This window comes from Linepithema humile, chromosome 2 (assembly GCF_040581485.1).
Source record: "Linepithema humile isolate Giens D197 chromosome 2, Lhum_UNIL_v1.0, whole genome shotgun sequence".
NCBI classification, from domain to species: Eukaryota; Metazoa; Arthropoda; class Insecta; order Hymenoptera; family Formicidae; genus Linepithema; species Linepithema humile.
The window spans coordinates 6725898-6742134 of record NC_090129.1 but is presented as its reverse complement, the minus strand read 5'-3'; the positions used below and the strand labels follow the sequence as shown (position 1 = coordinate 6742134).

At 41.7% G+C, this 16237-nt stretch overlaps 1 protein-coding gene across 2 annotated transcripts; it reads left to right on the top strand.

Moving 5' to 3' along the window:
- Positions 1-400: 400 nt before the first annotated feature.
- Positions 401-14573, top strand: LOC105678645 (uncharacterized). 2 transcript variants are annotated; one of them, XM_067349685.1, is made up of 13 exons: positions 401-2891; positions 3322-6234; positions 6564-7046; positions 7865-7990; positions 8082-8254; positions 8646-8818; positions 9736-9926; positions 10283-10539; positions 10857-11126; positions 11383-11572; positions 11649-11766; positions 11885-12043; positions 12962-14570. In XM_067349685.1, exons 1-13 carry the CDS (start codon positions 421-423, stop codon positions 12998-13000), a joined length of 7563 nt encoding a protein of 2520 aa, XP_067205786.1. In that variant the 5' UTR covers positions 401-420; the 3' UTR covers positions 13001-14570. The 2 variants fall into 2 exon arrangements, with proteins under 2 accessions (XP_067205786.1, XP_067205787.1); XM_067349686.1 differs by lacking the exon at positions 11885-12043 and having other exon boundaries at positions 12962-14573.
- The last annotated feature ends 1664 nt before the right edge of the window (positions 14574-16237 follow it).

The following is a 16237-nucleotide window of genomic DNA, read 5'->3' as shown; positions in this document are numbered from 1 at the left end:
CGCGAATATCCTGCAAAATCGATCGATACACTTCAGCGAGCGATTGCGAACGGAAACTATCTCACGACTGCGAAATTCATGCTGACGAACAACGAAACCGCCGCGACTTCGTCAGCAATTACGCGGAAAGATGATCCGTTCGACTATAAGGAGTCCGCTGCTCTCAAACCGGAAGTAAAACTATCTTCTACCATTTTCGGTCCTTTTTTGTCATCTCCGATTATGAGAATACCTGAATACAATGCTTCGAAGAAGATGAATTTCGACGAGTCGAGAAGTTCGACTTATGCAAACCACTTCGCAACGAGGCGAATGAAATTTTTCACGCGGAAACTTCCGCCGGCGACTCCACGCGGCGGAAATGTCAATGACTATTTCGAGGACGTCAGCGGTCCACTTAGAACATCGCCCAGCGGCTGGATGAGTTCCAAGGAAGCGGCAACAACTTCTATAGCGCTGAATAATCGAAAGCAGGGCGAAGGAGACGGAGCGGAGAACGCGAGATTCCTCGGGCTTAATAACGACTCTTCACGCGTGATTGCCGGCAATTTTGCGGGACCTCGGGGCTTGCCGGTCAAGCCAGAGCCTTCATTACGCGGTAGCGATTCGGTTATTAAGCCGGAGGAAACCGCGCCGAGCGGCAACAAGGATGCAGAAGACTCTCGTTATACTGAGGATCCGCTTCTAGAGAATTCGAATAGCGTTCTGGCGAACGGCGAGTCCTCTGGGAGGTCGCAGAAGTCTCGAGAAAAAGATGAGATTGCCGAGTTGGTGGATCGAATTGTAAGACAGTATGCGTCGTACACGCCCGTCATGCCGGGCATGCCGACATTCAACGAGATCACGGAAGCGGAAACCTTGCCGCCCGATGAGGAGACAACCGTCACTCAATTCGCGACGACATCGGCGACCACCACGATGATCACAGACGTGGCTTTCCGACCGTCGATACGTCCCCTGCAAACGACGTCATTTCCGGAAGAGATGCACGACGAGGTCTCGCTGGACGAGACCACCTTTGCTGATGAAACGGAAGTCACGACGACACGTCAGAAAACGACAATTACTAAACGGAAATTTCAACATGGAAAATCTAAGATAAATATCTCGTCGAAAGGAAAAGCGAGCAAAAGCGGAAAACAACGGCAGAAAATGACTAATTCTACGATGAATATAAAAATGACGAGTAGAAGAGTGAGCGAAGAGGAAGCTGAGGATCATCCTTGGCATCGTACAACGGAGATGCAACAAATAATCCCGGCGAATAAATCTAAGGCACTACAGAGAGCCGAAAAAAGAAAGAAAGCATGTAGCAAGTCTAAGATAGATTATTTTCGGAACGCTTTCTCGGAATGGACTTCATCGATGATGATTACTTCCAGCGCCGTGGACGATATTGCGCAGGCGAGAAGCAAGAGGTCGGACTTGAATCTTGATTTTTCAGTCTTCAATGATTATGAAGCAAAAGATGAAAAAGATCGGCAGAGTAGAAAAGTGGCGTGGAATAAAAACGGAGAATCTTTGGATATGGCAGAGCCGACTGAATTACGTTCTGGAATTGAAAAAAGATTAGCCGGATTGGATTATCCTGCGAACCGGAAATCCTTTCAGCACAATCGCGAAAATCGGAATCAGTCACAAAGGAACAATGTTACTCTTCAAGATATCATGGCGCATAAGATCGAACTTCAGGCCGTCAACGATCTTGAGCGATATTTCAATGTAGACGCGCAAAAGAAGGAGCCGAATACGCAAGGCAATTTAAAAAACTTAACTTTCCCGAAGCCACATCATGTGAGAGATGACGTAGTTAGTAAATTTGAGGAGAACATTTTGTTGAAAAATTGCAAAGCTACGTCCGCGACACGTGGCACTCTGTCTCCGGATCTGGTAAAAATTCCAACGTCGCGGGAAGATCTTTCCGGATCGGTGCACGAAAGGTTGGAAATCGATCGGAGAACACAGATGAGGAAACGTGACTTCGGCGAGCGCGCGGTGGTCGACAGGATCGTGATGATGCGAAAAATCGCGGTAAACCTGTCGGAGAACGCAAGAACCGCGAGCGCGAACGCGGACGATTTGTCGAGCCGTGTCGCGGAACCGCGGCAGAAGTCGAGGACGACGGATCGGATATTACCGGGTTCCGCAAAAAAACCCGGGAACCGAGACAAAAGTCGTGAAACGGATACCATCGTTCGCGGCGCGAAATTGATGATAACGGACGATAAGAGCGAGACGCGCGATCTTGACGTCACGGCTAAAAGTGTCGATAAAAAGATTCCGCCGCCGCCGCCGCCGCCGTCGTTCTCCGTTGTAAAACAACGAAAACGCGAGGACGCGAGTAAGATTAATGAAAATCCGGTGGACCCTCGAGTGCGTCGCGTCTACGCCAGAGAGGAATATCTTCGACGTCCTCGAGGCAAGGTTTACGATACTATCCGCGAAATGATCCGCAAGATCAAGAAGGGGAAGTCATCATCGAACAACGCAGGTATCGCGGGGACTATCGCGAGAGACGAGGTACGCGTCGATCGATCCGCGCCGGCGAATTGGCGTCGATCAGGCAGACGACTATTGTCGAGTGGAAAATCCAGCTATATCGCGGATGTCGACGATGAGTATTACGAGGATGATGAAAGCGAGACGGACGTAGAGAATGACTCGGCTAGCGATAATGAAGCTATCGCCAGGAGGGATGATTTATCGGACCTGGAGAATCTAGTTGGCCTGCGCGGGGATCGAGATCCGCGGAAATTGGCGGCCGAGACGGATCGATCAGAAGGCGGGAACATCGATGCTGCGCGAACTATAGTGCCGGAGAAAGGAACAGTTGAGGCCAGGGATGCTGCAATAATTTCTGATGTGCAAACGGTTGAACAAGCAATCTCGAGGTTATTGATATTAGATACAAATTTCGACACAGATGCAGGATTTAATTTTATAAAAAATTAAACATTATTTCTAGAAAAATTAAATATAATTTAAATTTTTTTTACAGTATTTAAATTATTTAATTTTTATAGAAAAATGCTAATTTTTCTTATATTTTATCGTATACTTTTTTTATCGTATATATTTTTAAAAAGCTATTGATTTAAAAAGTTATATTATTAATGTTTTTTTTTTTGTAATATTAAATTTACTCGACGACGATGGAAAAACAACTAGAAAATACATACAGAAAACTGAACAAATATGGTCGCTTAAATAAAAAATTGAAAACGCAGTATTATTTTAAATAACATAACGTTCGATAAATTACACACAAACTTCAACTATTTATCTATATATTGTCATTGTTAATTATAGTAACAATTATAGGAATAACAGGAAAGAAGTTGCGAACACAAACACAAATTCTAAAGAACACAACATTGATGCTGTTCTCGAATCGACTTATCCCGCCAAATTCAACGATAAGATATTAGAAGCTCCTATCGAAAACGAAGAAAAATCTGATATCAAAAACATTGTCAATAATAGGAATTTTGCGAAGAAGAAAACTTTCGATATTCCTGAAAATAGTTTAAGAAGCTTTCAAACTTACGAAGAAATTGACGAAGAGCCACTTTCATTAAACGAGAAGATCAATAAAGATAATTCGCAAGACGAATCTCTTTACGGAACTCAGCCCACACTTGCATTCCCTATGACAGAAAGCTCTTTTACTACGACTAATCAGAATCTATCAGGTGTTGAAAAAACATTTGGCAACGTTGATTTCTCACAAAGTTCAATAACGCCGAAAAACGAAGAAAACATAAAAATTTCATTAATTGGAAGAATTCAAGTGAGCGGCGGTTTCAATCAGACGCCGGTGCTGATAAGCTTCGATGCCATTCCCGATAGATCTGCTGCAACTTCAGTTTCCGCAGGTTCATCGAACACTATCGTGACGGTCGAGAGCACAGCCATTAATCTCCTACTCGATGATTCAAGCGCGGAATCCACATTTGATCTCTCATCCATAACCGAACGCGCGAATGACGAGGCGGATGATTCGTTAAACATGATATCGGGCGATGATCGAGAAGTCGAGAGGATGAACGAAGTCGCGATAAAGTCGCGTGAGAAGTTTTTCGATTTGGCGCGAGGAAATGAAGAAGAGCAAAAGAAAAAAGAAAATTCCCCCCGAATCGAAAAGAGATTGGACAAGTATAACAGAAACTCGGGATCGGACAAACAGGTAATTCTAACGGACTACTTGAAGCCGGCGATTGCGTCGGACGACAAAATCGACAGAACGTCAAGCATCGGAAAGACGATTTCTGCACAAGCTGACGAGGCGACAAACAAATTAAATCCACGTTCATCCGTAAGTCCGGTACGTTTTCCAGACATTTTAGGATCCGTTCTGATTAACAATAATAGCTTGAAAAATGAGGACGCGATTAAAGAATCTCGGAGTCGAACAGATACTCCTTCGATCGAGACAAATCGATTCGATTCTAAAAATACGACTCTTCATATCGTACCGTTGACGCGTGACAGAAATAAAGAATTAAATTTCAATTTTACGAAAGATGAGAGTAACAAGACGATATGTTGTCCCGGCGAGGACTGGCGAAACGCCACTTCCGGCGGTTGTTACAGAATGCCGACGACCGTTCGGAAACTTGAACTTCCCGAGACGACTTCCCGCGAGTTGCAAACTTGGAGCAATTATCGCGGCAGTGATCCCGCAGAAACTTTTCCGTCTGGAATCCGCAAAGCGGTTACAAACGACCGAAATGCGGGAATCACGAGGTCCTCGTCGTCAATGCAATCGCGGGACGGCGTTTCTGAAACCACGATGGAATACACGACGAGTAAGACGCTTCTTGCTGAAACATCGTGCGGCAAATGTAACAATGAATCGACGAACGCAGTTCGCGTAAAAAATATGATGGCTATCATAAGATTCGTGATGAAACTGCTGAGAATCGTCTCAGAGGAGGAGAAGCCTCCTGGAACTCATATCGGACAAACAATAATTCACGTAAAGGACACTGTCGTTAATGCGTCAAGTTACAGTCGGAATAACGTCGAAAAGCAGCAGAGTATCACTGATAGGACAACGACGGCATCGGAGAGAAAGAAGCAGAATCCTATGATCACTGAGTGGCGGTCGACGGAAAGGATTCGCGCGGAATCGTTATCTATGGACGAAAATACTTTTGAGTCCTTCACCCAAGCACCGTCTCATCCGATAGTATTCACCTTGCCAACTTCTTCCGACGAAGTGCTCAAGGACGAAAGATCATCTACGCTCTTTGAGACTTCTACGAAACGGAATGCTCTCGCTTTATCGAGCGCAACTTCTTCCGCAACGCCGAAGTCCTTTCTATTTTACGAGCGGAAGTCGCCTCCGAGCGGAAGTCGACTCAAGGACGTGTCTCGAGAGAATACAAACGCCGATCCAACGGGCGTGAAACAAAATTCGAACGTTGCCTCTAACGAGTCAAAGGCGGATTCGGGAGGAAAGGAATCACGATTGGACGACGGCCAAACGAATCGCTTGTGGCCGCAAAATCAAGATCGAAGGCCCGCTGCCGATCGACTTCGCCTCGGTAAACAAGAAATCGCGTCAACGACAAATTTCAAAAGGAATAGAATCGCGTCGGCATCTTTTCGACAGAAATATCTGGTGAGAAGTAAAAACGGAGGATTTCGGTGGACCGTTAACGATACTATCGGACCGATGCTCTTGCGCGATTCCGACGTCTCGCGCGGTGCTTTATTAGGAAGAATCGGCGCGGCGAGAGAAGACAAATCCGGCCGCTCGACGAGATCAGGGAAGGCCAGGAGAGCGAGGGTATCAGATCGGCACGCCACGAGAACGAAATTGCTTAATAGCTCCGCGGGAGGAGGTTCACCGGCAGATTGGATCGGGGAACATAGGGCGACCGCGCGGCTACCGGTCGATAAGAAACGCCGGGAATCGGGCAGAACTATGGCGACGGAAAAAGTCGCATTTCGGCGTGTCCGCGGCGAGATTAACCGCCCTCGTGACCCAAATCGCGGCAACAGTGGGAGTGATTCGTTTAAGATCGAGGAACGTGGCGTCATCGGAAGCGACCCCGCGGCGAAACTTTCGACCGACGATGCTTTATCCATCAGAGGAGGATTAAGTTCGTTAGAAAGAGCAGATTCCTTGAAAAAAGCAAACGCAATTCGATATTCGCCGACTTCGACTGGCAATAATAATCCCAGCATTTCTGAAGTCGGCGAAGAAACCTGGAAAGAACATATAAGGTTTGTTATCGAAATAATGAGATTGCTTCTATGCCAAAATTCAGCGTAGAAAATGTGTATTTAATCTGTTCTAAATTAAATTATTATTTAGAATGTTTATTTTTTAGATACTAAATTATTGCTAAAATACATCATTTTCTTTTTCTTTAATCGCGCTTTTTCTATCAATAGTCATTTTGTATTTTATTGATTAAAGATTCTAATTTCTGGCCTTTAATTCCCTAAAGAAGATATTCAATTACAAAAACAAATTTTTGCGTGTTACAATAAAATGTTCTATGTAGTCTTCTTACTTCCAGATGATACTATAATCTCACATTGTTTCACAGCGCTTCGGAAAAGAAACGAGATATCGGCGAGCATCGCGATTTTCAGAAAAGTAATCGCGTATTTAAAAAGCGGAAGGTTCCGAGCCCGACAAAGAAGAAAAAAACAAAGTGGCAAAAAAAGAAGCGGAAGAAGGGCGGTCAACGGAAAAACGTCGCGAAGGTTGGAAATCAGCGTTTCAAGAGACATTTATTAATGACGCCTCTCGAATCGGAACCGGTGTATAACGTCGATGACGTCGCGGCGGGACTTCCGAGACGCCATATAGCTGAGGAACGAGATGTTGATGATTTTCGGAAGTCCGCAGGGAGAAACGCGAGACGGCGCAAAGACGGCGGTAGTCGAACGGTCGATGGATCGGAAGCCGATCTTGGCCGCGCGCAAATCCGGGGTGGTCAAGACTGCACGGATCGCCGACACCCGCCGAATACCGATGCGGCGAAATATCTCGAGTCCGCGCATTGTTTGCGTTTTAGTAATCTATGGTAGGTCGCCGTGGGGATTTAAGGCGGCCGAAATCGTGATTCATGTAGCGGATATCGCGTCTGTTTCGTTGAGACACGAGAGAGCCGAACGCGGATATTTTCAATGTTTATTCATTACTCGATAAACTGCAATTGCGAATTTGTCAAGGAATATCGTAGGAAATGAAAGTCGGGAAAATTATTTATCAGAGAGTATAAAAACAAAATACGGTACCATTAAAAAATCTGAAAGATAAATTGAAACTGCAATAAAATGGAAAGAGTGTACGCTTTTTTGAAATGTGAAATGTGAATACAAATTTAATCGCGTAAAGTGTATGGTCATATTTGTGCAAATTTATTAACTGAAAGAAATATCATTATTCAGTAAATAATAGAAAATTTTTGCGTTATTTGTTACAGAGAGCGTCATTTTACTTGTCACGAAAAGTGATTAAAAATATCGTAAAGCAACGAAGCACACAATAGTAGCGCGGGGCAATGGTTTATTAAAACATTAAAACGGTGGCCAATGGTCCTCGATCATTTATTTTCCGTTCTACGCACAATGCAACACGCGATAACAATTTAGACGCAACAAAAGCAAAGACGAGTGCTTTGTCACGCGCTCTCGACGGTCTCTGCAGTTGACGTGTCGCAAATTAATTACATAACAGATAATCAATACATAAGATGTGTTCAACGCGTTCTCGAATATAGATATCAAATAAACTTTCACAATTTCTAATTATCAATTATGATTCATTATTATTTACATTTGTCTCGAATAATTGTAAGAAATAAATACTGGGAAATTATTGATGTTGGAAATTCTTTAGGTACTCTGTGTATCAGCTGGAGGATCCTATTATCGAGCACACGGTTTACCTTCAGGTTTATGAAAAACGTGCTTTAGCAAATGGATCGTCTTACTGGGAGGATCTCACCGGAAATTCCGTAGTCAGGTGAGAGTCTCGCGGTTAAATGCGCGTTCGATTGTGTTTATTCGAAGCGGTCCGATAAACTTCACGCTAAACAGGTCGTTTATGCCGTCAGATTGGGCACGTTCAACAGGCACCATAGAGGCAGCGAAGATACGATCGCTTTCGCCTACAAGGAAGTGAAAACGCCGAGACGGGAAGAGGAGGTTCCTAATTTGGATGTCGTTCGCGATCGTCTTTTGGTGCCGTCCTCGGTAACATCAAAAGGCTCCGGATATTCTATCGAAGGTATCGAATCCCGAGTGTTTCGATAACTTCCTTTGAAACTCACGATCAGTGACACGCGGAAGTTGTTGTACGAACTAAATAATTAATTATCCGGTAGAAAGCGATTAATTTAGTTATTAATAATTTCAGATTTGAAGTATATTATATATATATAAAATTTATAGTTGTGGTAGAAATTAATTTTAATATTTTTTTATCAAATATTTCATTGAGATTTTAAACAATTAAAATATTGAATTAAAATATTGATTTAGAATTAAAATAAATAATGTCCAAGTGTTATATTAAAAATTTGAAAGCTTATTAATTACAATTACTTTTCAAACGTGACATAAATGTAATAAGCCTAATTAAGAATATTTGGTTAATGATATTTCGGTGTTCGACACAGGTGAATCGAACGAGTATCTCGTAATGCCAGCGAGTGCTATTAACGAGAATGGAAACGAGTGCGACAAAGCGGGCGTAGGATTCGCGGCGTTTGCGGGGCAACCAAACCGGTGCGGACGTGTCAGGGGAACCTGTTTGAAAAATCAGCCTCTGGCCTACCGTAGGCACGACGCGGTACGTATGACAGGTGCAATAAATGAAACAACGCTGGAAATAGCCCGTCCTCGGGCTATCCGCGTCGCGCGTCGCGCTTCGCGGTAAGCGAGCGGTGGGGACGCTTTAAGTGTGTTCCGTGCGCGCCGTGTATAACATGATTTATCGCGCACGAATTTAATACTTATTCCCCCGTAAAACGTTGCGAGGGTGAGATTTGTCCTGGCGACGGGAACGGACAGTTGCATACAAATCGGTCCGTCCGGCGAGGGACAGCACGGATTTTTGTACGTCGGTTCTCTGTGATACGCGAGACGAGGAATTCGTCCCCCCCGTCTCGTTTCGGCGGAATACTAAATCCATCTTTCGTTCCGCAACGATGGCCTGACACCGAGCTTGATGTGATTGTTATGATGTGAATTATTGTATTGCAAAATTGCGCTCTTCTTTCTGAATCAAACCGCTGTAAACGACGTATTATATATCGCAAGATTTTTAATGAGCAAATTAAGATTTATTTTAAATTATTGTAAGCTTTACGTTTCTAACAATTTGTTTCAAGCGAAAGGCTTCGAGAAGTTTGTGAGTGCAATAATTCGCTAATCGAACCGTTTCTTTTAGCAACAAATTCAAAATTGTATAATAATTTTAGTAAGAATTTGCGAGATTGTATTCATTGGCAGTAAAATGCAAAGTAAAAAATTATAAAAAAATTAGAAATTTTATCTGGAAAGAGCGAAATCGATTAGGTTTCGTTTGTCGAGCCATCTAGACCCGCGCGAACTATAATACGTCATCGCGAGATTTATCGGCACCAGCGAATAACGGTTGCGCGTCACAAACGTACGTCGGAAACTGCCCCGCGTTCTCGTGAACATTTCCGCCGGTCGGCTATCGAAGATCGGGCCGCCGTTCGATCTAGTGTCATATGTCGGCAGGAAGCTCGCGCGGCCGGCCGACCCGGTTGCTACTTCTTGAGCAATTTCGCATCCGTGCCGAGTGAGCCCATCAAATACAGCGCGAACGGAAGCGGAAGCCGTGAGTTCCTCGCTCTGGAGTACCATTCGCCACACGTGTCTGCGATCGACATCGAAGTCAAGGCGGATTACAACGCTGCGCTCGCAGGAGGGTGAGAATGGCGATAGCTATACAACTAGTTTCTACAATTGAGATTGCCAACTCTAACCACGTCGCTTACACTTTGCGCGCTAATTTTCTCGGAATCTAGTTTGATAATTACTCCGCGTAACTTAGAGCTGGCTATTGATTAATTTTTCTTTAAAAGTTTGTCTACGTTCGAAATAGAAAATAACCATTTGTGAGAATGGTGCTAGCAATAGTTAATGCAAAATTATGCTAGTGACATTTAAAGCAAAGAATAAATTAATATTTTTCATATAAAATAATTTGTTTATACAATTCACCAAGGCGTGTCAACAAGCAATTGGTAAATGTCAAGTTTTTTAACTTAATTGCGCTATGAAGTCTTAGATCCTTCGGCCGTATCAGTGAAGTACGCGTAGATAGCACGGCACTCGATCACACCGTGGTGACGGTCGTGATGACCAATACAGGACTGATTTCGACGTCCTATCGATCAAAAATCACAGACTGCTCCGATAATCTTCCGGAATCGTGGGTAAATGCTACATTTCCAAGGAAAATAGTTCAACCACGCCGAGATCAAATCGTGAGTTTGGATCTCTACGGCGAGTTGCCCGTAAACGAATTTTACTGCTCTGGTAAATCTAATATTTACGTATTAATTAAAAAATAAATAAATTACAATAATTTCTAAAGAAAAAGTCATTTTTAAATAATGTTTAGTTAATTCTTTCGTCCTCGCATTCAACGATCTTATATTTTCTCCACGCGTCAATCAACTGTTTTCTTTCTGTTTTCTTTCTCGCGAATGTAAAAAAGAAAATTTATGTCGCTCTATGTAAATTATTGAACTATCGAATATTGCGCGCGACTGTTACCGTCGTAGCGCGTGTAAAATATATGCGGGAGATTGTTTGCGCAGCAAGAGCAAAAATTGTGAGGTTTTGTTTGCCAGTGCAATTGCTGAACCGTCTTGTGAACGAACCAGTGGCTACCAGGAAGATAAAGATACGAAAAATGGATCGTTGCTCCTGCATGCTGCAGTGCTTATGCGTATGTGTGGGCGATACACGTGGCACAGGCTGTCGACCAATGTCGCAAGAACTTTATCACGCCGCTGGATTTCGCGGTCCTGTTCCTGCGGTTTCTCGCGATATTTTCTCCGACACAACCATAGACGTTCTACTCTTCATTGTGTCGTTGATATTACTTTTGCTTTTCATGGGTTAGTAAATATCATGTAATCGTCTACTAAAAAAATATTTTTCGTTTCTAACTTTCATAATTTGGAATTTTTTCAGTTAATAAAGCATTTTTAACGTATTGTGTTTTTAATTCTTTTCAATTCGCAAAGTGCATGTTTACCGGATAATTTTTACATTTTTATAATTTACGTCAATTATTTTCTCGGGCATTGTCTCTCAGTTTGTTTTTAACATTTGTGACAATATTATAAATATCAGGATATACGTTTCCTCTAGGTTTCCTGAAATGGTTAATCGGTTTGTACATACCGGCGGTGAGCCGTTGGGGTTTGGATTCTTTGCTGGAAACCAGCAGAATGTCAGAGTACTTCGAGCGAGAATTAAAATGTAAATGCGTCGTGACGGATGAGCGTGGTGCACCGGTGCATCCCGACACGCGCAGAAGGACCGTCAGAATATGCAGCAGGTGAGAACACAGTGAGTAAATATATAGACGTGTACGACACGGTTGTTAATTACACGAGTGTGATTCTGCTTTTCAGGAAAGCGGAATTTTTCTCAAACACCATGTTCTTCCTGATTTTTCCGCCTGCAGTTTTCTACTATCGTCTCAAGAAGTGCTTTCAACCCGCCCGAAGACGCTGTCCGAATGAATCTAAAGTAAGAGCCTCTCTTCTTCGTCTTTATGCGTGTCGAGTTAGCTCAGAATTCCGCGATGCAGTGAACAAGATGATTTTCATCTCTCTCATTGCGACGCATACCGCATCCTTTCGTCTAGGTCAGTTTAACGAGCGACAACAGTGAGCGCCCGAGAACGATCTGCGTGAGCACTTATGGCGGTAGCCGTGACTCGCAGATGGAAGCCGAGGACACGAAGTATGTGATGGACGAACTGAAGAAATCCGAAGAATTGTTACGCAGTCATAGTAGATGTAAAGTAAGCGCAGTGATACTAATGAAAAAGCAGATAAAGAATGCAGATAATAGATTACATCTGCTTTGTAATTTTGTTTTATACTTTACATGCTCCTTTTAGAGATATGAATCTGCAGTATCTACGCGCTAAAAATAAGATATGTAACGGTAAAAATATTTAAAACATCGTGTAATGAGTATTGAATTAATATCAAATATTGGAAGAATGAAAATAATATTAATTGTACAAATATATTTATTGCAATATTTAATATCACCTTTTTTTTGCAATTTATTAGATATCCTGAAAAATGTAGTATTGTAAATGAAACACGTTTCATGTTTTCCCTCGAATATTATTTTTCATGTGTTAATTCCCCGAGTTTCACGTAAAAATAACTAAACATTAACTTTAATTATCTAAAATTAAAGTTATATTTTGGAGACTGCATTTAGAAATCTAATTTATCGTTGCGCTCTGAAAGTAAAATGTATGTGTGTACGCAACGAGATTAGAGAGATTAGAGAAAGATTAGAGCCTCGTAACACGTAAAATATAGGAAGAACGGTAAACGCGCGCGCACAAATGGCGCAATACGTGACCCCGAAATGGCGAATGAGATATAACGACGATTGGCCCGATAAAAACGATATTTCATTCGTGTAAACATGCAATCCGCCATTCGTCACAAACGCGACAATAAAGTAGATGTTACTTGTCATAAATTGTTGTTGTAGTTTTGGAGGAACGAAAGAGCTTTATCATATTTATTTTTAGCTCTTTTTTTCTTTGAAGAAGTTTTTCTTAGAAGATAAAACTTTTTTTTATACTTTAACGCGATTAATTAATTTATTATTCTTCGCAGATATTAAGCGTTATTTCTCGAGATGGACAGAGAGATGTAGTACGAATAATACTGTTGTAATTTCATCCTTTCAGAGAAACTGCCGCACAAAAGAATACCGTTCGCGCCATTAACACCGCTCGGAGCATGAAATAATTCTGGCCTAATTGCTGCAGGAATTTCAAGAATAATCTTTGAAAGTTAAAGATCGACGTTAAAGATACCTTTATAATTATCGTTAATAATGGTGTTGTATGAAATAACTATTATTTAATAAATGTAACGACAATTATTCTATAATATTATAACGGTGTATTATTCCTCGATATTAAATTTATTTTCACAAAAAATTTTACCTTTTGAACATTCGATATTGTTGCAATTTTTTAATTATGCTATACACTGATAAATTACTGTAATTGTTATCATGTACGAATTGTCATTTTAAGAAAGCGATGCAGCTTTTAATTTCAAGTAGTATCAACCGAGCTTTGCTTTATAATGAAAAACACAATTCAGAGCATAGCCGTGGGATAAGAGAGGAAAAGAAGAAGCGCGTACAAGAGCGGCGGGAGCGAGGGGGTCCACGAGAGTTATGCGCAATGCGGTTGTGCCGCGCGAGACTCGGAGAATTTGTGACCGCTTCCGGCGGATATCTACGGCGCGGGTGGGTGTATCCCGGGTCTAACCCATTTTTTCGTTGAGTACTATTTATGTACACCATCTGGATGTAAATATTCATGCGGGACGCGCGCGCATTTACCATGCATTGCGCTTCTAGCCGCGGCGAATCGAAATAAATGCTCGTCTCGCAACTTGAAATTTCAACCGAGCGCTCGTCGTACGACTCGCAACGCTGTCGGATCGGAAGGACACCCGATGATATTGTATTTTCGTCTTCGATACTGCTACTGTATATTGCGACTCACTTTTGTCTGTTCTAGCGGAAAATGCGGTTGACATTGTCGATTTTTAAATCTACGACAACAGTCTTGTGACAAAGCAAAAACTAACAGAGAAAAATGATTGTAGAAAGTTTGATTTAGTTGCAGCAGAAAATTGACTTCAAGTTATTTCAAGATTATTTAGACAAAAAAAACTGAATTGAAGATGAGGAATATATATATAAAAATGTGTTATTTATTGACATTTTATAATATATTATTTTTAACGGAGTAAAACAGACAATGAGAATCAAACGCGTGAGTGCGTAAAAAAAACAGTTCTATTATTTTTAAATACGATAAATAAAAGCAAATTATTTTTCAAGTATTAATTACGAAATTTCACCACAATATGAGTGCTCACGGATATTATTTGTTAATTATTTTGTAATCATGTTTAATAGCAAGTTAAATAATTATTTTCATTTGTGGATTTTATAATATTAATGCAAAGTGCGTTATTGGTCAAATTACCTATTAATATCAATTATATTTTGCTTTTAGAACTATTATTATTATTATAGGTATATTATTATAAATATACATGTATAATAAGCAATTTTTTATGATTAATTGTATTATGTGATAATACAGAAATATAAAAGTTCTCAGCGCATTATAATCATTTTGTCTTTCATCTCATTGTCAGAAGAAGATAGTCAAATCCGGAAGTGAAAACAAGTCGACTATAAATAGAAATGCTTTTGTATATGTGAACAGATTGCAGTGTATGACTCGCATTCAAGATTTAATTCACGGTATTGAATATCAACAAAAAAAAAGAAAAAAGGAGAAACGTTTCTGTGTCACGAGGTCGGACATCGTCAATTCAGGGACGACGGTCGGCTGAGATTTCATATAAAATTGCGCATAACTACAAAGCACATGTAAATGTACACACCTGCGCCGACTTCCGAGTGTCTGTGCATGGCGATGCGGAGAAAGGCCGTTCTTTCGCCATTGTAATTCGGTCGCCTCCGGGCTCTCCGCATCGGCCGTACTCCACTGACCACACGAGAACGGTAAATGGATAGATACGGGTAGAACGGAACAATGGAGATGGTAGGTAACGCCGGCGGTTCGCCGCGAGAAGAATGCACCGTCTAGGTTTTCGCAATCGGGTTTACGCCCCGCGCGGGTCGAAAAAATCAGATAACAAGGATGGGAGCAGAGAGGCTGACTTATTAAAGATCAAATCGCGTTATAACTTTGCCAGCAGTAGTATCATTTAGATGCAAAAATTAGCGACCGTTTTCAGTATCTAGTTTGCAAATATAAAATTGACAACCTTCTAACTTGTATTAAAATTTTCAAAGCGGTCGAGTTGAATTATTTCACAAATCAATTTTAGTCGTCAAATACATATAAAATTTTCATAAACACGACGGCAATTAAATTAAAACGCGCTTATTGTAAAAGGATTTGTTATATAGAGTTCTACGCTTTATTAACTTATACAAAATTTAACATAGAGGAAAAATAAATAAATATTTCAATGAAGGAAGTGAAAATTTTCGCCAAAACGAGTTTCAGCGCTTAGCGCTGAAACTCATGCGTGAACCCATTCTATTAATTTGTGGTAACCTCGCAAACCCGGAGCAGTCATCATTTGCATAAATTTCTCGGAATAGAAACTTGCGGTTATTCCTACTTAAGAAACATAAAAGAATGCTAGTAAACATTATAACATGCTCTCGCAATTTCCGGCTGGCGATCCATTTGAAAGCCGCGTCATTTCGTTAATGCACCCGCGGAACCGGGACAAAGATTAACATCACGCTTCCGAGGAGCCGACGTTCAAGGTTACTTCGCGAGATAACGCGAGCTTTCCTCGTGACTTCCGCTGTCACGTAAAGCACCGGGCACGTACCAAATATTTATACCGACGATTACACGGGGGAGGCCCCGAGGATAAGAGAGCGACTTCGGCACGAAGGAGAGGCGGCGGCGGCGCAACTCTCCGCGCCTCTTATGCCGGAAATAAATAAACCGACTTTCCTTCCCGCTGAGAATATCGCGGTGCTTCCTAGCTCCGGCAGCGGCGGCGGATGTTGATGTTTCGTATAGCTCGCGAGAAGCCTAGAACGCGACAGAAAACCCTCGGGGGCATCGCCGGTACTCTCTTGGATGTTCCATTCCTCGCGCACGACGCTTTGTTTTAATATGGCGAAGTAATGGGGTTGTGCGACTAGCGGCTCGTCTGCAGTTGCTTTCACGAAATGTGAGATGGGAGAGGAACGGACGGAAGTGAAAGGATATTAATCTTTACCAACATTCTAACTTAACGATTGAAATAGAAATAGGAAAATACATAAATTAGACTCTAATTGATTAATTGATTAGTTGTTGAAATAAATTTGAACGCGTGGATAATACACTCTTCATTTTCGAGAATTAAATATTAAGAGCAATTTTCTAACAAAATTA

Coding starts and splice junctions, on each gene's coding strand:
- LOC105678645 (XM_067349685.1), top strand. CDS start 421: ATGAGTTCCAAGGAAGCGGCAACAACTTCTATAGCGCTGAATAATCGA. Junction 8,819..9,735: donor CCTACCGTAGGCACGACGCG/GTACGTATGACA, acceptor ATATGTCGGCAG/GAAGCTCGCGCGGCCGGCCG. Junction 11,127..11,382: donor ATTACTTTTGCTTTTCATGG/GTTAGTAAATAT, acceptor CGTTTCCTCTAG/GTTTCCTGAAATGGTTAATC.